The sequence below is a fragment of the Centroberyx gerrardi genome, chromosome 17 (genome assembly GCF_048128805.1).
Source record: "Centroberyx gerrardi isolate f3 chromosome 17, fCenGer3.hap1.cur.20231027, whole genome shotgun sequence".
Classification (NCBI taxonomy): Eukaryota; Metazoa; Chordata; class Actinopteri; order Beryciformes; family Berycidae; genus Centroberyx; species Centroberyx gerrardi.
In genome coordinates, this window is record NC_136013.1 from 9,638,867 (window position 1) to 9,660,604 (window position 21,738).

The 21,738-nt window shown below is 43.2% G+C and overlaps 1 protein-coding gene across 1 annotated transcript in view; it reads left to right on the forward strand.

Moving 5' to 3' along the window:
- The first annotated feature begins 1,161 nt into the window (after window positions 1-1,161).
- myo10l1 (myosin X, like 1) overlaps window positions 1,162-21,738 on the forward strand; it is a 43,562-nt gene continuing 22,985 nt past the window's right edge. The window contains exons 1-3 of the mRNA XM_071921078.2: window positions 1,162-1,261; window positions 5,675-5,688; window positions 11,258-11,356. Coding sequence (XP_071777179.1) covers window positions 1,162-1,261; window positions 5,675-5,688; window positions 11,258-11,356 — 213 coding nt within the window. The remainder of the gene's footprint in view (window positions 1,262-5,674; window positions 5,689-11,257; window positions 11,357-21,738) is intronic.

Below are 21,738 nucleotides of genomic sequence, written 5' to 3' on the forward strand. Positions count from 1 at the left end.
GCAGTGACACAACCTCTCATGCCTGCTGTCAGCGTGGCAGTATCATATCACATCATATCATCTCTGTCTGTTTATAGCCTTCTCTCACTTTGTCCATCCCACTGTCCCGTCTGCTGCTCAGCCAACAATCCTCTCTCCTCTCTTCCTCTGTCTCTTCCGCTCTTCCTCGCTCTGTCACTCTCTTCAAGCTGTATAATTGAATGAGATTTAGCGGCATTGTAAATCTTTATTTACCACTGTGCTCTCTGTTGAGTGTACTCTGGTAGTACACACCATGCTGGGTATAGTTATGGGGGATTCATCTTTGAAAGCCTTTTCACACTAAGGTTGCAAAAAAAAAACTACAATACACTACAATAAAATATTCATTATCTGGATGCATTCTGTACGACTGCTCGCACATAAGCTGTGAAACATTCATGCAAACAAACGAACAAATATCAAAGCTGCTTCCATGTTTTGCAGTTTAAACTATATGAGGCATCTTTTAATTACGGCTGAATTCCCAACATTACTTTTTTTGCAATGCATGTTGAAGCCGCGTTGATGTGAAAAGCTTTGGGTTAAATTTTGCGGTGTTCACGTCCATAGCATGTAATCCAAATTATGCAGGGGTTCGTATGCAGTGCGTACTGCAGGAGGCTGGTTCAGTGGAGTGGAGGGAGCAGTCACTGGAGATGTGTGACCTATATTCAGCAGCTCCAAACACATTTGTTCTGCTCAGAAGCTGCATCAGCTTTGCTCTCTCTCTCTCTCTCTCTCTCTCTCCCCCTCTCTCTCTCCATCCCTCTGATGCTCTCTCTCTCCCTGCGGCCAGTCTCTTGGTGCATCTCCATCTCTCTCAACCAACCGCTCTCTCTGCTGCTCTGCCAGTCTCCCTCCTTCTCTTGGCATTTCTCCAGCTCTATCTTTCTTCTCCTTCACCCCCCCCCCCCCTTCTCCCTCTTGTCTCTGTATGTGTAGGTGTGGGATCACAGCTCTGCCTCAGTCGAATCGCATTAAAGCTATTTCACACTACAGCAGCTGTGAATAAAACAGCATCTCCCAGCATCCTCCTCTTCCCACCCCAGACCCACTTCACCATGCTAAACTGACTTCTAAAAACATCAACCTCTCTCCCACCTTGTATTCTGGACAGCATATCCCACAATTCTCTTCCGAATGAACACCATCTCCCAGCAGCCATTGGAAGCTGAGAGCAGAGAGGCTGTTTCCATGGTGCCCTGTTTCCACGGTGTTGCCGTGGAGTCTTGTTACCAGGGTAATGCTGGGGGTGGGGGGTGTGACTGTAGTTTAATCCAAGATGAGAGAGAATGTGATAATTAGCAGACTGCTCAAAACCGGCCTCTCAATGAGGATTTGCACTGTACACACACACACACACACACACACACAAAATAACCTTAATAGCCGCTTCTATCTGCTGCGTTTATCCCTGTTTGCTGGGTCTAATTTGGCAGTATGCTCTGATCTGGTTTACTCTGGATAAATCGTTCATGTGTTTGTGCTGTAATTCAGGATGGGCAGAAAGTTTATCTAAATAAAGCTTCAAATATTCCAGGATAACAGTGAAGTACCCAAACAGGGAGCAGAATGCACATATGTGCTTAAGAACTAGAGACCCTACTATATCGACAGTAGCTGTGTGGGAGCCATAGTATGACCAGATGGCTTCTCTATGTGTGTGTGGGTGTGTGTATCTGTGTTGTGGTAAGGAAATGTTGTCATAAGAATAGAAATAAGAAGATTTTGTTGGTTTGGAAAGGCTTTGAAAAGGGGCCATTTTAGAGCTAATGGTTATGGTCAAGCATGTAGTGATGAGGCTTAAAGGAAAAATCTACGTTAACACACTTTAATTCTGTTAAAAAAAAACAGCTATTTTGTTGTTTGGTAGTGTATTTTTCTTATTCCTGTAGATGACTGGCCAAACGTGACATGATGAGACAACATTTCCAGTGCAGCTACAATGGAGTTTGATAGTAGAAACATTTTCAGCAAACTAAAACATCAACAGTAAAGGTCAGGTTTTGGTGTCAGTCCCTCAGCATCAAAGAGCAAGGGCTTCTTTCTAGACCCACCGCCGATTGTTCAACAATCAAACAGGGAGAAATCCATTGTAGAAAAGGCAGAGAGACCAATTTCTCCACTGACAGTAGCCTCAATAGACCAGAGTGCAATGCAGCCTCAAGACATGTTGTGTTTTGAGTAAGAGGCGCGGCTCTCACTTTTTCTCCACTGGAAAAACTCTCGCTTCACTGTCGCTATCGCTCTCATGTTGGAAATCACTAACTGAAGTAGAAGTAGAAGAGGCAGGTTGAGATAAAGTTGGTGCACCAAAAAAGGAAATTACAACACTGCATCACAAAATAACGCCTGGAATGCAGTGAACATCACAGACTGATGGTATATAATAGGGTAAGAGTACTGGAGGGTGGATCTTTCCTTCAAGGTTAGGGTTAGGGGTGAGGGAATGAAGTGTCCTCACTTCACAAGCATAGCGATAACTTTATAGCACAGAATTTCATTCCAAAATGAAATATCCACCATTTGGAAAATGGTGGAGTACATTGTTCATCATTATTAAAAATGTGAGCCATCTGATTACAAAATAGTTTGAAATATTGAAACAGCATTTTCAGAAATGGATATGTAATCAAATGAAACCTTTCATGTGTCGCTTTATGTGTTCATCTATTTGTCTTTGCCACATGTTTTATACTTACGATGTTGAATTTTACCTGTAATCCCTTTCACTGACAGATGTGACTCATATAGGACAGGTGACACACACACACACACACACACACACACACGCACACACACACACACACACACACACACACACATGTTGTTGCCTCTCCCGCCAACCACCATAATCTGCTGAAAGCCTCGTCTTGCTGATTGCATTATCACCTTTAATGGAATATTACTGGCACAGTTTGGGTCCACATCCCTGCCACAGGCTGGGCCAAATGGATCAGAGCGCTCCATCACAACAGAGTGAAGTAAAGATGGACGCACAAGGCTACGGCCAAATATGGTTATAGGGAGCTGAAGCTGACATCATTTCCATCAACCCTTTGGTTGACTTTACCCTATGTCAATATATGGGAGGTTACCTCATATAAGCAATCTCAAAAGCATATGGCTTTGATTTTAAAATATGTTGTAGTAAGCATCAATACATCGTTTGGCTTAATTTCACAAAAAAAGGTTCAGTCATTTACATGAACGATGAGAAGGTTTGTTACCGAACTACACTACTCAGGCTCTTAGCTAGTTGGAATGTTCCTTCTCCTACCAAATTGCATCTCAAGAGGTGAAAAGCTACGCATGTGCGATACCGGCGTCTACTCCCTACTCAGGCAGATCAACCCGCCATCAACAGTTGGTACATTCTGCGTTGTAGTTCTCCATCGTTACAAATAAATTATTTTCTCTAAGTTTCTACGCCCTAAAATAATAGAAACCTCAAAAATGGTCAAAATCATCTAAAAGCTTATGCTACGCAGTGTGCCAAGGGAAGAATCTCAACACCATTCACCATACTACTTGCAATGAAAGATCACGTTAGCAACTTAGCCGCTAGTCAACCACGGAAAGGCTTCGGCCTACTCTTCTGCTTCAGCTCCCTATGGCCCTTTTTCACAAACATTCTTATTCTCACCATTGCCAGCAATGTTAAAAAGCCAACTTTCTGTCGCCCATTACTCTGTCTGTGATCACTAATTTTGTGTTTCAACATAATGTATAACACAATAGAGGTGTTGTCACTGACATATCTGTTTCTGTTTCTGTTGTCAGACGACTGCACCACTATAAAAAAAGTGATTTGATCGAGGGTCACAAAATGCTAACAGTACAGAAATTAGCATTAGCCAGTTAGCATTTTGTGACCCTCGATCACAGTTGCTTGCGCAGTCGTCAGAAACAGAAAGATATGTCAGTGACAACACCTGTATTGTGTTACACATGTTGAAACACAGAATTAGTGATCGTTAGTTATGGGCGACAGAAAGTTGGCTTTTTAACACTGCTGGCAATGGTGAGAACCGAGCTGTACCCTGCGGAAGTACGGCAGCCATGTTTGTGAAAAAGGTCTATTGTAGGGTGACCACATTTTCAACCCCCCAAACCGGGACCCTTAAGTGTACCGCACGTTCATGCATGCGCACATGTATGCGCTTATGCACGCACTATTAATATGATCTTTTATGTCGGCATTTCCACCGTGCGCGAAAATGTACTCTTGTGTGCAGAGTGTGCAGAACGCAACACCGGCTACTTCACGAAGAAAAGAGTAAGCCTTCTGGAGGTCTTTAGAAAAGATCGACTCTCTCTTCGGCATGACAGCTAACCGTTAGCGTACTGACAGACTCTGTCAGACAGAGCCACAAGTGTCATAGGCTAGCAACAGCCTTGACAACGACACATTGATTGATTGACACACAAATCAGTGTTTAATTCAGACGCGTGGTGCATTGTTTATGTTTTTTGATTGGGTTAGGTAATAATGAGCGGGACAGAACATGATAAACGTCTATGTAAGCGCTGAAAACAGAGTATAATACTATTATTATTATTTTAATTGTGGTGAAAACCGGGACAATTTGGTAGTGAATGTTGAAAACTGGGCCATTTTAGTGTTTTACAGATATTTGTCGGGACTCGGGACACCCATCTTGAAACCGGGACAATCCCGGACAAACCGGGACGTCTGGTCACCGTAGTCTATTGGGAGCGGTCTTAGAGTCCCCTCTACACACACACACACACACACACACACACACACACACACACACAGACAAACTCACCCCCCTCACATACACCCATTCACTCCTCAACCTGTAGTCTCCCCAGCACCCTTCCCACAACACCCCACTCTACTAAAACATCAATTACAATAACTACCCCTCTGTCCAGGTCTGAGTGAGTTACGAGGGCCGTATTGGGAGGAGGACCCTCTCCTCCTCGCCTGATTAACTGCCTCATCACCTCCAACACTCATGCAACACTTAACAACCACACCCAATGTCCTGTTAGAGGTGCATCAGTTTAGGGAGGGAAGAGGCTGTACCATTGGAGGACTGGGGGTGAAGTAAAAAAATGGCATGGGAGAGTATCATGAATTTGCAATTTGTTGAAAATGTTAAAAGCAATTGCCGGTCTTTTTTGGGGCTTGGGGCCTGAGGTGTCAAAAAGATCTGAAAGAGAGAAGGAAGCAGAGTGAAATAAGGCGTAAAATGGATATTATTGTGCTGCATTATTGATGGTTGGTTGTTTTTTGTGTTTCTTGTGTCAGTGGGGCTGCCGGTGCTGTTTTTTACAGCATGTAACTGTAGTTAAAGAGTAGAGACAGACAGAGAGACAGACACACACTCAAAGTCATTGCTATCGTCTCTCATTTACCCCTGACCTTTAATCTCTAGAGAGCATCCCCCTCCGCTTCTCCCTCCTTGCTGTTCTTTAGGTTTTCTTCCATTAGCTGGTGTCTGGTCAGCTGTTTCTTCTGTCATCATTTATTCATCCGTGTCTCCTTCTGTCCTTCTATCTCTACCTCAAACCCTCCTCTACTGTCTTTTACCCCTTGTACCCGTTTCCTACTTTTTTGTACCAATCTCTCCCTCTTCCTCTTTCTTCTCCTCTCCTCTCGTCTCTTCTCCTCTCCTGTCAGAGGATGACAGCCAGGTCAGATATGCCGCTGTTCCTGCGATTTGCTCCTTTTCACTCCTTGTCACTCATCTCTGCATGTCCTCTTACTCTTTTCTTTTTCTTATACTTACTCTCTGTCCTCTTGCTCTTTTCTTTTTCTTATGCTTACTCCTACTCTCTCCTCTCTCCTCCTCTGTGGGTCTTTTCTCTTCCCTGTCTTTAGTAACACCTTCCCACACTCTCAATATCTGCTTTTATTCCTCTTTTTCTTGTCACTTTCCAACTGGGACAAACACCTCTCCCTTTTTCTGTGTCTATGAACTTCATGTTAGATTGTATTAGTCAATGCAGTAGATCATGTCTTCATGACTCAGTGAGTGGCTGAATCTGTGTGATTGTGTGCATCTGTGTGTGTGTGTGTGTGTGTGTGTGTGTGTGTGCATGTAACAAGGTTTATTGATGTGTTTGCATGCCTTTTGAAGTTCATAGTGTGTGTGTATGTGTGCAGACGTTGATCGTATCTTTGGGTCCGGGGTTTGTCAGTGTTTGGTGGAGCGTTAGCGTCTCTCTCTCGTGGGGTGGGGGGTGGGGGGGGGGTCCTTCATCAGAGGCTGTCTCTAGGGCGATGCCTCAATCAAATGGCACGGGCGTCCATGTGATCACCCGAGTGGAAATAAGGCCTTTATCAGGCATGCCTCTCACACACACACAGACGCACACACACACAAACACACACACTGCCATTCAGGCGTCTGAGCCAAATGCTCAGAGGACGCCTTCCTTTGTGTGTTCAGAAACTAAAGTTGGACCTTATTAGACGGTCAGGATTTTCTTCATGGTCCTTCCCTTTTCCTTTTAGGTATATTACTGTAATCTACAGGCAAAACCCTGCCACATCCCACTGTATAAAGGCCTTTGTACATGGAGAAAACAGTATGAGGCAACAGAAAGGCAGTTTTGCGCACTACTCAGACCAAGATTTTCTTCTTCAAAACACGTTTTAATCCCTATTATTTCCCTGCTTCTGGTAATACCGTCCATTGTCATGTTCTCAGCCTTTTATACAGTGTATGTTAGGTAGGCGAGGTATTCTTTCTTCTCCTTCTGAATTTATGATGATATCTTTCTGGTGGCTGGCAAGAGTGGAAGTAACGAATTACATTTAGCCAACATTCATTATTGTTATTGAGTAGCTTTTTGTGTACTTTAATTTATTTTAAGTTATTTTAAATTATTTTAAGTCACTAATTTTTTTTATTTGTTTTGCTTTAAAAATTACAGTATAATTTACATTTTAAATCGCATCAATTACAGAGTAGCCTACAAATAGCCTATTGTAGCCCCTTCATAAGCATCGCATCAGACATAAGTCGTAAACTGCATCTGCATCAAACCTGCACAAGAAGGGATTATAACTATAACTGTAAGATTAAATGCTGAAATTCATCCATGATAGCAGCTTAGTTACCATTATCCAAAAACACATCTAATCAGCTATAGTTTTATTGCTTTGTGTTTACCTGGTTGTTGTTTAGCTAGTTTGCTAGCTAGTTTGCTAGCCTTGTTGGCTAGTTGGATAGCTAACAGCAAAAGAACATCAATGGACTTTGTTGTACTCAGAGTAACTTTTACTCTGAGTACCTTTGACTTTTACTTAATTCGATTTTAGCACCAGCTAATTAGTAACATTTCAGTAAAGTAACAGTAGGCTACTTCTACCGTATTTCCATTTATCTTGGTGCCTGCAGAGTGGGGTCAGGGATTTGAGGTAAAGGGTCATGGTTGAGTGTGAGGTGACGATTGAGGTTGGCTGAGGTTTAATGGAGCTTGAGGAAAAGATGATGGACGGAGCTGGTTTGGATTTCATGGGGCGAGGAAGAGCGAGGAGAGAGGGAGAGGGAGAGAGATAAGTAGAGAGGTGAAAGAAGATTGGCTGGGTGAAGTGGGGAAGCAGCTAGCAGGGTGTCAATCACACCGCCTGCTTGAACCTGTGTTTTTCCACATAGAAAGTGCCAGAGTTTGTTGTCATGCACGGCCATTCCTGTCTGTCTGGGCCAGTAATAGACAGGGGGGGAGGGGAGGAGGAGACAACGAGGAGGAGGAGGAGGAGGAGGAGGAGAATGGGGGTGTCGGTTGGTGTAGGTTGTAACGCTGGCAGGTCATTTATAACCCTCGGTCTCCCCCTCCCCGTATTTGCCCCAGAGATAGCGGATCGCTCAGACATTGCATATCGATCGGAGACTAGAGACCAATATACTTACAGTGGGTGAGAGAGAAAGAGAGAGGGCGCGAGAGAGAGGGCGAGAGAGAGAGCGAGAGAGAGAGAGAGAGAGAAATGAAAGCAAAGGGATACATTAGATTCTATTTTGGGGAGAGAACAAGGAGAGATTGTGTAGAGGAGGAACAGTGTTATGATGTGTATATGTTTTATGTGTGTGTGTGTGTGTGTGTCTGTGCCCTGTGTGTGCTTCAGGGCCGGTGTTAAAGGTCCGGTAGTTAGGTATAAGTGGGGTCAGGGGTCGTATTGCCAGCTAAAACGGGATGTAGTGAAGTACTGATGAACTGAGGGCGTGTCTGTCGGCAGAGGGGGGTGAAGCGATGAGGTTTTAGAGCCTAAAGGCAGGAAGGTCATCGGGTCAAGTCAAGGTATTATCATGATAATAGCTGTGTGTGCTGGAATCTGCCAGGGAGATGAGCTGGAATGAGGGACGAGACAGGATGACTGACTGCAAAGTGGAGAGAGAGAGAGAGAGACAGAGAGAGAGACAATCTAGAGGAGAGATGAGGCAGCTATATATAGAGTTGCTGAGGAGAGAACAACAGAGAGAGAGAGACAGAGGAAGACTCCTGAATTTTTCAGTTGTGATGCTAGATGCGTGATTCTTGTTCCTATGAAGACTGGAATGAAGTGAATTAGCAGTAAATGTAACATGCGGTACATACTTTATGGATGAGGCAGAGAACGGTGGATCTGTGGGTGCTGAGTCCTAGATTGTGTGTGTTCTTGTGCTTCTATACTTGTGAGAACCAGTTTTAAGTGTCGAGAGTGAGGATATTTTTGTTATGTGATTGAAGTCATTTGGCCGGTCCTCACTTCTTCAAGGGTTTAGTTTAGGGTTAGGATTTGGGTTTAGGATTAGGATTAGAATTAGGATGTGGTTAGGGTTAAGGTTAGTTTAGGGTTAGGACTTGGGTTTTGTAGTAAAATTAGAATTAGGATTAGGTTAAGGTTAGAGTAAGGGTTAAAGTCAGGCATGTAGTGGTGATGGTTAAGGTTAGAGCTAGGGGTTATAAGGAATGTAGTCAGTGTGTGTGTGTGCGTGTGTGTGTGTGTGTGTGTGTGTGTGTGTGTATGTACCTTAATTTCTTCCTGTGTCACTGTTGCGAGGGCTGGATTGTAGGGCTGCAGATTTGTCAAAGGCAGTCAGTGTTAAACTCTCTGTACAAAAGCAATTCAAACACTCACGCACCACCTTGAGCTATGTGTGTGTGTGTGTGTGTGTGTGTGTGTGTGTGTGGGTGTGGGTGTGGGTGTGCATGGTTTCTGCCTGGTTAACTCCATAGCCTAGAGCAGGACTGGTTTCCTTTATCAACAGTGTGTGTATGTGCGTGAGTTTGATAAAAAGTGAAATAAGAAGACAGAGAGAGAGGGAAATAGACCAAAATAGAGAGAGACAGAGAGAGAGGGGAAGAATGAAAGAGAGAGAGGTTGTCGGGGGGGATGCTTAGGGGTGGAGGACCATCTGTTGCTAAAACATTTCTCTTCCACCCCTCCTCTGTCACTCACTTCATTCAGATGCACACATCTGGTGTCCCGCACAGCCTTTTCAGGCCTCTCAGCCCTTCTTAGCCGCGCTTCATTTTTAGTTCAAGAAACCTTGTTAGCACGGTGAGGTCATCCTTACATCACCTGTCATATCACCAACACACACCACCACTCAGATTAAACAAATCAACAATCACTGGCACTGGCCTCCCACTCACCCCGGCGCACATCCCTCACACCTTTCGTCACCCCATTCAGCTACCAGCCACTGGATTTGAAATCATCTGACAGATATGGGACAAGTGATTCAACAAATATATTAACTAGCTGTAGTGCAATAACAGTTGATTTATTCAAGATTAGTATTGCTCTTTCATTTATTAAATTACAGTTCTGATAATTAGGTTGATTATATTTAGTGGTTTGGTAATTTGTTCACATCTTCTAAACTGCATGCTTTGGTAAATTAGCAAATAATTGAATTTTGGTGCAGTTCAGTAAACCAAATTGAACTGAATTAAAATTTAATTGAGTTGAATTTGAGTTGAGTTTCACTCTTGTAAACAGACACCAATACATACTGAAGTGTACAGGTTTAGGGGTGGGAATGTGGTCTGTTTCCTCTCTTTACAGTAATTACTCGTTCAGTAGCCCTACTGACTCTGCCTCTTCTTCTTCTTCTCTCCTCTTTTCCTTTTCTGCCCCCTCTTGTCTCCCTCCCCTGCTATGCTGTGCCCCATTTAAGGGGTTGGAGGTCAGAGGTCAGTGACTCAGTGTGAAAGAGGGCTTTGTCTCTGAGGATGAGACTGGGCAGAACACACTTCCTCTGACCCCTGAGTCCAACACACACACACACACACACACACACACACACGCGCTTACTGCTTTGCCTTGGTGAGAAGTCCAGATGTTACACTCTGTGTCTCGCTTGAAACACATCTGCGGCATCTGTCTGTGCAAACACACTCAGGATACGAACATACTTGAGGAATGTAGTTTGTATTGTAGTTTACTGCTCTAAAACTTGTTCTTGTAGCTTACTGTAGCTACAGTGTGGGACTTTGAATGTGACAGCCATTGTTTGCTCATGTTCGTTGCACAATACTGTCTAGTGGCTTCGCAGCTGTGTCGCAAATCTTAATCAGGTCTAAGGCCATCATGGAGGTCCATTGGAGAATTGGCTGTACGCAAATAATGGCTAAATATACCAGGCAAGAAAAAGAGATACCTGAAAAAGACTGTTGTGGTGCAGGTGGAGGTCAATTCAGTAATGAGAGTAAAAAAGTCTGATAAAGTAGATTTGTTTTTTGTATTCCCTCTTATCCTAGTCTTTGCTCCAAAGCACTATGTTGTAGCTTGAGAAGAGTCAGTTCAGTTGACAGTTGGTTTTTGACATTGTTAGCTAGCTACTACTTTAGCAAAGAAACCAATCTTAATGTTAACATGAGACTACTAGCCAATTTGTTAGCTTCTACTTGATACAAGTCTGCAAATCAGATGTGTTTACCAAAAGACATTGATAGATAGCTAACCAAATGCTATGGTTAGCTAGCTAACATGATGACATTATCACACTAAATCAGTCAGATATATCATTGGAGAAACGATCAGTTCCCAATCAAAAGCACAGAAATTAACCAGATCCATTAATTTCTTTCTTTAATTGAGACAGACAAGTTGTATGTTTAGAAAAGCAATCAGCTGTTCACAGCCACTGTTGGCAAAGAGTTGAAGACCTCCATCATGGCCGCCAGAGAGTGTGTAACGTCACCTGAAAGTCCTGTGTTGTACCTGTTGCACTGTATAAATCCAGTTTTTGTGTGTGTGTGTGTGTTGCAGGGGGCCCGTGTGTGGGTCAGGGAGAAGGAGCAGCTGGTCCCCTCCACCGTCAACTCCTGTGGAGATGGAACCCTCGTCGTCACAACTGACTATGGAGAGGTATGGGACACACACACACACACACACACACACACACAGACATCAGTAGCTGCCCTTTTATAAACAATGGTGTGCCCTATATGAGTCAAAGAACTGAATTTATATTGTGCCTAAAATAGCTTAATAACCGTTTCTGTGTATGTGTCTGTGCAATTGAAATATAATACTAAAGTAATAATATGGGACTGGGTACACACATTCATTGGACTCATTTAGCAGGTAAAAGGAACACAGCTTGAAGTCATGTTCATTGAAGAACGACATTGTGTTTGACTAGTTAAACACTGCCTACTTCCCTCTATATTTTGAATATTTATTGTGACATTAAATTTTGCTGTAGACATTCGAGGTGGATTGAAAAAGCTCCAAGGACAAACTTGCAGTCATCTAATTCTTAATGATTGATTTAATGACACTGTTTTTCATTAAAATTGTTATGATCTGTAAAAATTGTGTACCAGCCAGACTGACAGAAAGGTTTCTGTAGGTGAAACCTCACAAAATAACAAATTCCTTATGTGAGGGCGATTTATTTAGCAAACAGCCTGATGGAAAATAGCAAATTCGTGTAGGGACTGAAAACACTTTGAATTGGTTTAACTACCAGAGTAGTAGAAGTAAACGACTTAGGTAATTGCTGAACGAAAGCTAATTGTTTGTAATCATTTGGACTGTGCATTAGTTTCAAAGTAAAGGTTAGAGTGAAGGTGAAGGAGCTGTGCAGGTCCATCCTCTACTGCATGGATCAATAGAAACCCCCTGTCATGATGCTCCACTTTCCTGTCCCAGTTCCTCCTGCCTCCTCCTCCTCCTCCTCATACATATGCAAAATTCATCTCTGACACATATTCTGCCTCCAGAAGAGAGCTGGAATGGATGGAGAGCATTATGGGAGCACAAGCGCGCATGGTCATTTTGGGATGTCAGATGTCAAGGCAGCATAGGGCCGCCTGCAGTCGATCTAAACGGCAAAGCCAGGCTGCTGCCCTAACCCCAACCTTTTAACGCCACACCCCTTGCCAAAATAATGGAATTGAATGTTTAAATCTCATTATAAGTGTGTGTGTGTGTGTGTGTGTGTGCGTGGTTGTGTAATCTGTATTAGAGCAAGGACATACACACACACCGCTTTCTGGATTTAGTGTGTTTTTTTTTTGATGGCTGATGTGGAGTGTTTGGCGCACACACTCACACATGCGCTCCAGTTGGCAGCGTTTAGATGGAGCTAATAATAGACCTGGCTCTCTGGCCCCAATTCAAGAGCCTCAATCCTCCCTTTATACCCCCAAAGAACATCCACATCCACACTCGCTTTCACATTCAGTTTCACAGATGTCAAGTGGTGAATTCGTGTTTCATGGCTCTCTCAGACATGAACTGGACAAGCTCCACATCGTCTTTTGATGTTTGCCTCAGTGTCTCTGTTCGGGGACATGGCAACGAAGACGGGCATTTCCCAAAAATAGCGGATGGGTAATGTGAACAGGCATTGTCTTTGCTCTGGATTATGAATGTCCTTAACTTCCCCAACCCCCATCCAGCTTCTCCACCTCCCTCCCTCTGCTTCCCTTCCTCTCTGCTGGCTGTTGGTGTTTAAATGTTAGCTCTGCAGGAGGTGGTGAATATTTGATAGAGAATCAGCAGGGTGGGAGCGTTACACTGTTAAAACAGGATCTGACCCATGCAAACAGACCCCCACCCTCCTGCTTCGGTGCCCTCCTGCCCCTCGCTCTCCTGATCTCGGTAGGAAATACATTTTTGATTCCGCCGGTCCCTGAATTCACATGCTTCTTCCACTGTTGCACCAGCCAGCAGATGAAAACGATGCTAAAAATGATGGTTGGTTACCTGCCAACGTGGCAAACTTTCCAGCCAGAGGCAAAGATGTAACAGCACTTGGCTGGTTGTTGATGTTAATTTCCCACAATGCTCCCTCGTCCCCTTTCTCTCTTCCTTGCTGCTCCGTCTCTCTGGTTCTGTAATCTACAGTGCCTGACCCAGTTCACTACATTACAAACGCTCGGTCATCATAGCTGGGTTATCGTTCTGTCAGCACAACTCAAAATGTCTGGGGTATACCCTTTACATCAGTCATAGTCATTTTTTTACTATATTTTTTTTCACCATTGAGTTTTCATGAGGATAGCATAATATTCTAGCCTGCTGCTCACCTTTGCTCCACCATCCAGGGAGTTTAAATGTTGCTGTTTTCAGTGGCAGACATTTTATTTCCAAGGAAAATTGGAAAGGTTTTACACACATCCAAAATACTCTACACAGGAGCCGGATAAAAACAGGAATCAAATGAATAAAAGAGGAATGTCCGCACACTGTTGAAGTGTTCCCACAAAGTGAAATTTATTAGCCAGCTATCTGACAAAGACCATGTTTTATTGAAACGTTATTGCCAGTTTTATTTCAATAAATTTCATTTTATTGAACAGACATTTTATTCCCATCATCCTGTCCTCCCATGGCTGTTATTAAGTAACTTGTGTAACTTGTGATTTTATGCCATCTGATCATTAGAACCACAGAACCCAGAAGCGCCACAGTGATGTTATGGACGTTTTTTTAAATATTTTCAGCCAACGCTGTTACCCTCTAGATTCGTTCACCCCATGGTACACAACCACCCAAAGTTCAGCCCTTCCCCATCATCCAGTTCACTGCACCAGCTGTATAAAGATGGCTGCCTGCCCCTTGGACTAATGTCATTACCTGTCCTACAGTGCAAAGTACAAAGCCAACAAAGCCTCCAAATGTCACCATCTGCTGTTGTCAGTTCAGTAATGCTCGATGTGCATTGCATATGAGATGGGATGGCAAGACTGAATTACATCAATCCAGGTGGCTGCCAACTTTATGCCTCTTTAATGAGTGTATCCTGATTTTCTTTGCAAACACACTGCACTACCTCACTTTCCCCCCATAGTTTCCTATTTTTGTAGACACAGAGGGTGTTTGCTCACAACTCTGGATCCAAGCCAACCTCTTCTATCTTTGTGCATTATCCAATGTTTTATCTTTTCCTTTTAAGTATGAATCCCGTATCACTGGGTAGAGCGTAAGATTAGATTAGATTAGATGAAACTTTAATGATCCTGTGGGGAAACTGGGTCAGTGCAGCAGCAGAGAATAGGATATAGATAAAGATAGAGCAAATAGAGAGTATTGAGGATAATACAACAAATAATTACAATAAAAGAACATGTTGGGGATAATACAAATAAATACATATAAAGTCATGGTAATACAGAGCTCCTATTGGCTTGCAATAATTCTTATGTTGACGATTGACAAATTTATGTTACTTAGCAAACTGGAGTTTATAGGTTTAGGGATGCTGCTCACACTGGGGCCTCCCATGCTAAAAATGCATGCTCTAATTGTATTGTAAGGTGCTTTGGATAAATGCCTGCCCCTAACAATTTCTAATGTTCTAGTAAGAATTTTGGCCTACATGGAAGTTCATATTTCACACCTCTTATTTGAGACTGGGCATGGAGAGAGTAAACAGAGCTTGAGTCTCAGCTTAAAAGACAATAGTCTGCCAGACAGGGATGATCCTGGTCTGGTTGCCATGGATATGGTCACAGAGTCGGCGTCAGGCTCCACCTCACATGTGTTCTTTTGTGATAGGCCAGCGGCGTTGTCACATGTGTACCTGCATCACACACACACGTACACGCACGCAGGGATGTGCATAGGCAAGTATGCAGACACACACAGGAGCAAATAAAAAGCACACACTCCCCTATATGCACACCCACACCCACACACACACACACACACATACATACATAGCGAGTTATGGAGAGTATGTGACCTGGATTTCAGAAGCTAGCGTGAAAGCTGCAGTGAGAGCTCACGCGAGCATAGAACATGCTGCTGGGTTGCCGTACACACATTTCTATACGTACACACACACATACAGGTGCACAACTGACACACTTTTTCAAATGCAGCTAATCAAAAGTGCAGAAATGATTTGTCTGATTCAACACAGACACAACCTGATGTTACTGTATGATCTCCTGACCCACATTCCTCTTCACAGTTTCAGATTTCCAACCCTCTGAAGATCTCGTAGTTACTCACTCGCTCGGTATCATATAATGAGATTAACTTAACTCTGTCAAAGTGGCACACACACACACACACACACACCCTCTCCCTCGCTGCCTTCCTCTCTTGTTCTCCACTTTTCTGTCCGTCTCTCTCTTTCCATCTCTCCCCTTCCCTCTCTCTGCGGTATCCTTTATCTGAACCAGTGAAGAAATGAGGCAGCGGTGCCCCTCGGGGAGGGATGAGCATGGGTTTCTAAATCTTAAAGGACGACGACATATGAAATGTGGCGTTCACCCAGCTACTGAAAGGGTGCTGTGGGGCAGAGAGGGTATAAATGGAGTTAGAGCTTGTTGTTAACCTCTTTCTCCTAATCCCACTCACCAAGCTGTGTGGTAAAAGAAACATCAGGCCAGGGGCAGAGTTGGGGGAAAACTTTTAACGGCATATGACACAGGTTTAGAGCTCATTTCAAACTTCACATGATGGCTTGGTATTAAATTGTTGACAAAAGAGGTTAAAACTCCAGAAAATTACCGAAATTACAGAAAAGCATGCTTTGTTTGTCATCTTTTGCATTGCTGAGAACTTGCCATAACCATGTCAGTAAAGCCCTTCATATTTTACAGTATTGATTCTGGCCCTATTAGTACTTATCAAACTCTTCCAAAGATATCTATTGATTTTTTTTAAGACACTGCTTTTGCCTCTGGTATGTCTGTTACCTCTGCTCTCTGGAGACATTTGCACCTTTCTCTCAGTAAGCGAATCAATAACCTGGCTCCTACAGTCAGGAATGCCTGTAGCCAGTCCAAAGAAACATATTTTCTCACTGTATGCATTATAGCACACTTTGGTTTTCAGTGAATGTGAATTGCCCAGCATGGTTGTCCTGCAGCTGCGCTTAGTGCTGCTCGTGCTTCTAATATATTCTGATCTAGGGTCAGATTACACCGCTTACCTTCCTAATGTTCCTCAGTCCTATATCTGACCTGTGGAGGTCTGTCAGAGCTGATCCAAGGTCAGTGGGGAGAGCTGCAGGTGTTTATTGTGTGATATCTTGCTCCGGTCTGCAGGTCCTCTCTGTTCTGCTGTGAATATAGGTCACTGTGCCCACAGGCCTCTCTCTCTCTCTCTCTCTCTCTGTCTCCGCTCTCCCATCTTTATCTCTCTCGCCCCCTCTGCTCACTCTGACTTTAGCTAATATGTGAAGTCAGATGAAGAGTCTTGTTTCCCCTGGCTCTCCTCCTGAATCATGCAAAGCAGCTTCAGACATCAGAGAGCTTTGCAGGCGGACCACTGTATATATGTGTGTGTGTGTGCGTGTGTGTGTGTGTGTGTGTGTGTGTCTTAAGTGGTCTTCTCTCCCACCCTCCATGTCCAGTGCAGGATCTACTACTTAAGACAAATTAGACTTACTTAACCATGCTCTACTTCTTACATCACTCCCATTCTCTCTCTCTCTCTCTCTCTCTCTCTCTGTTTCTCTGTTTTCCCCTCACTAATCCCAAGTCTTTCTTTCTCTTCTGTTTCTCTCACTAATAATGAATTATTAAATATGAAGTATCCCATTTTAGATGCTGTGGGTAGTCAGGCTCCAATTCTGTGTGCCTGCTGTACATATGTGTGTGTGTGTGTGTGTGTGTGTGTGTGTGTGTGTGTGTCCTTTTGTGTGTGTTAATGTGCACCAACAAGCCATGCACAGAATGCATGCTAAAACTCACCAGAGGGCAACGGGTGCAGAAGGAGACGCTCGCAAAAAAAACCTTTTTCTCTTCAGCGGCATTTATTTTAGTCACTGACATACTTTCCCACTTCACAGCATCGCTCTCTCAGAATCATCTGCATCTGAGTTGTCCCAAGTGCTTTTCCTCCATCATCTCCGGTTTATCCTGTTTAAGACCTTGATGGAGGAAAGGAGCTTTGGCATCAAAAGCGATTGAGTAGCCCAGGCATTTATTTGCTTGAACAGTGAAAATGACCAGGCTTTTTTGAGACAGACTTTTATTTCATCTGCACATTAATCTGAGATTCTACAAAGGAACAGCGAACCCATAATAAAACATTACCTACATCTGTTACATTTCAATATTTATAACATTGCAAGTTGTGCTTAGTGGTTTCCACAAGCTTGTCTCCAGCAACATGAAGATTTTTTTAGGACATGCATTCATTTGCTTAAAGCTGCAGTAGGTAACTCTTATAGATTAACATTTATTTAGAAGTAATAAAAAAAAATCTGTATTTTGGTGGCCAAAGACGAGCAGGATTATATATCAGAATCTCAGAAAAATTGGAAGCCCCCTTCCTCTGCTATTCTCATTTCAAAGTGGAATGTGTGGAAACCCAGCCAACCAATGAGGAGAAGTCTGAGACAGAAGGCGGGACTGCGTCCTGTCAATCACTCCTCCTGTCACTCACCAGCAGGAGTGGGAGCCGTGTCATTCCTTTTGTTGGTTTGAATTTCCGGAGATTTGGTTTCTTTCTTCCCAAACTTACCTACAGCACCTTTTACAGAAAGATTTCCACGCTCCTAAAAATTGCTGGTTATCATTTGACACCAGGAGTTATTACAAGTTTTACGGTAAATGAAGGAAATGAGACGTGTGAAGGCAGCTAATTTTGACAGCCGAGACTCACTGAAACCTTCATTTCAGTGTCCCTCTTCCCCTTGGAGCATGTGCTGATGGTGTGTGTGTGTGTGTGTGTGTGTGAAAAGCCTTATCTTCCAGTTCCCTGGATCGCAAAGGCACGCTTGACTTTGTTAGTCTTCAATTACAGGCAGGGGTCTTAGATATAGCTATTTAGCCATTTAGTGTGTGTGTGTGTGTGCGTGTGTGCGTGTGTGCATGCACAGGCATCCATAGATAGACAGGGAGACAGATAGGAAGGCATGCAGGAAGATAAATAAGCTAAAAGGAGACTGAATGGGTGTCTCTATACAAAATTCTGAATAATATACATCGCAGGCTCTTGCAAAGATGGAGGAAAAGATGGAGATAGAGAAAAAATTGGGGGAAGGGGGAAGGACAGGGAGGAGGTTGAAATGTGAGTGGAAAAATGCAGTGCGGGACAGGCAAAGGAGAGGGGGAGAAATTAATGGAGAGTGGGAGGCAGGGAGGGAGGAGGGGATGGAGAGAGGAGAGGCAAATGATAAGAGAGGGAAGGGATAAAAGAGGAGTGACATACAAAGAGAAAGAGAGATGAGAGAGACAGACAAGTGATGTTTGAGATCAGTGGCGTAATTGTGTGTAGGGGGAGACCAACTGAAGCTAGGTTTTAAATGCATTTCCTGCAATTCTACACACTTTGGCATCACTGTTGAGCTTTCTTGAATACAGTAAAAGACTAAATCACCTTCACCAAAAAAGGAAAATGCTAAGTGACAAACTATTGATATATGTAGGCGTAAGTTTTGAACACAATTAAAACAGTTTTTTAATCCTTTTCTCTATTAGTTATATATGTTTTATTTTACAGTGTAATGTGTCTACTTGGAAAAAAGGGTAACTACATCAATCTTACCAATGGAGTAAAGATCAACACAACCAACTGTCCTACATGAAACCTGCATGACTGCACACATATTACATTCTCTTGTTTAAAGACCACTAGCATTGTATTGTGGATCTGTAATGCTCCATTAACTTACATTTTCACATTTACATGAGAGCAAGCTAATGTACAAGCACATTACAATATAATCCAGAAGATAATTAATGAGAACTTGAGACGGATACAATTCAAATTATTCAACAGTTTATTATTCCCACCCCACCCCACAGGTACCATTAATGTGCGCGTGTGTGTGTGTGTGTGTGTGTGTGCCTGTGTGTGTTCACATTCCTCCTGTTACTCTCTCCATTTCTGTTCTCAGAGATACAGAAATTCATCCCAATCTACAGTACAGCCAATATGAAAGGAAGAGAGAGAGAGAGAGAGAGAGAGATTGAGAGAGAGAGAGAGAGAGAGAGAGAGAGAGAGAGAGAGAGAGAGCAAGAGAGAGAGACAGAGAGACAGAGACAGATGCTTTATTGGGAACTCTTGTATGTGTACAGCTGTCTAAGGCATGACTAACAGGCATGTTAATGCATCTCATCACTCAGACAAGCATGTTTCTCCCACGCACATCACACACAGAAAACACATAACCAGACACACACACACATGCACATACACTTACACACATGTAAATGTAATATCTGCTCTATACTGGGAGGAGAACATACGTCCTCCACATGGCCATCTTGGTAGGAAAATAACAGGTGATTGTAATAAATTAACAGGTGATTATAATCAAATGACAGCTACAGCCAATGAGCTGTGTATGGTGAAGCACCACAATAGTAGGAAATGCATGTGACATCATGGGAATACTGTGAATAGGCTGAAAGTAGCAGGAAAGATAAATTCATTAAGGCAATGTAAGTAATTAGGCTATCTGGTTTGACTGCATTAATATTGCAGAGAGAACAAATTTTGTTAATATTAGGTAGATAGCTAATTATAATGAAGGACACCTCATACAGCTAAAAACAGAGCAAAGACAAGGCTAACTTTGCTGTACATGCAGTTAACTGATGTTAGCTAGCAAGCTACCGTTAGCTAATGTAGAAATTCAAAGAAAAGTAGCTAGCTAGACTATGTGGCTTAAAGCTAACTGGGTCCTGGCTGAGTTAGCTACTTGCTGAAGTAATGAAGTAATAACTGCAGAAACGCTCCAGTTGGCTGAAGGAGTTGTTGGCTATACCAGTGCATAAAGTGCCATAAAGAGTGTACATATAGTGTTTTAGTAGGTGGAGAGAGCAGAGAGAGGAAAATAGATCAGAGGAGATGCATATGTGTGTTTGTACTGGGATAACGACGTGTCAGTGCCGTGATTGAGTGCCCGGCCATAAAAGGTGAAGAGAAAGTGTTGAGTGGATGGAGTCAGAGTGAGAGTGGTGAGCTGTTAGTGCTGTTAGTCAGTGGACCCTACATGAGCCGTCCTCCCTAATGGAGGATGAGGGATAATTGGATCATTTCAGCACAGTCGAGTGAGTGGAGATAGGTGGAGAGGTTAGACCCTGACCAGCAGGTATCAACAGAGTATGCAGTGGAGAGCAGACAGCAGTGTGGGACGTTTTTCTGGGAGGATCGCACAGTAGGCCTATACAGCACCAGACCAGATGATGTGATCTTATCCTCTGTCCCATGTGTAGAAAATGTTTCATAATGCAGGGACCAAGCCAAACCATTGATAAAACTTTATAAAATGTCAAAAATCTATTGATTTCAATGAGAAACTCTCTCAATGTAAGAAAAAGAAACTTTTTATAGATACGAGTTGTCTGCAAGACATCTATTTTTTAGAGGAGAGAAAAGAGAGATAGCAGGAGGAATTTCACAAAGCAGGATTAGCAAGTTACTTTACAAAAAATGTTATGTAATATCTTCTGAAATTTTGTTTATTATTCATATCTGTCAGCCTAACAGTAATGGAAACGGGGAGATGGATGATGGAAAACAAAACTCGTGTAGTCTTTTTCACAGTTATCTGGCTAACTTTCTAAAACTGCCTTGTGAAATACCCCCCCAGGTTTGGACTGGTAAGCAACAAACAGCGTCTCACTTGCAGACAGTTGGCACACGATGATAGCGCTGCAACTTTGCACGGCCCCAGAGAGGCGTCTGCAGCAGCAGCTCAACACAGAACTAGACTGGAAGACAGTGTTGCTGGAGTGAAATAGATTTATTTAAGAAGAGGATGTCTAAACGCCTACAGCGAGCCCCTCTGCCACTCTCAACAGACTTCCATCACATCTGTTACAGCAACACACACACACACACACACACACACACACACACACACACACACACACACACACACACACACAGGGCGGAGGCTAGCCTGTGAGACTGGGCTGACATATTAACAACCCAGTATTCTAAAGGCCGTAGCTTCTATTCTTAGACAACTGGATTACACTGGAGTGAATGAACGACCTTTACACCGAAATAGCATGACAATTATCTCCTGTCAGAGTATGTGTGTGTGCTGTATGCATTGTGTGTGTGCGAGAGGGAGAGAGATGGAAAGGAAGACAGAGAGCGTATTAGCGTATATGTGCCTGACCTGAATAAGCATCATGCTGCTTTCACCTGTCAGGTCCTGCCAGGTCAGTTTGGTTACTCTGTCTCTCTGTCTCTCCTTCTTTCCCCCCTCTTTCTCTTTCTCTTTCTCTTTCTCTCCCTCTTTCTCTTTCTACCCCTCCCACGTCCGGGTTCCCTTCTCGTCTTGTCCCCTACTCTCCAGTTGCCATGGCGACGGATGA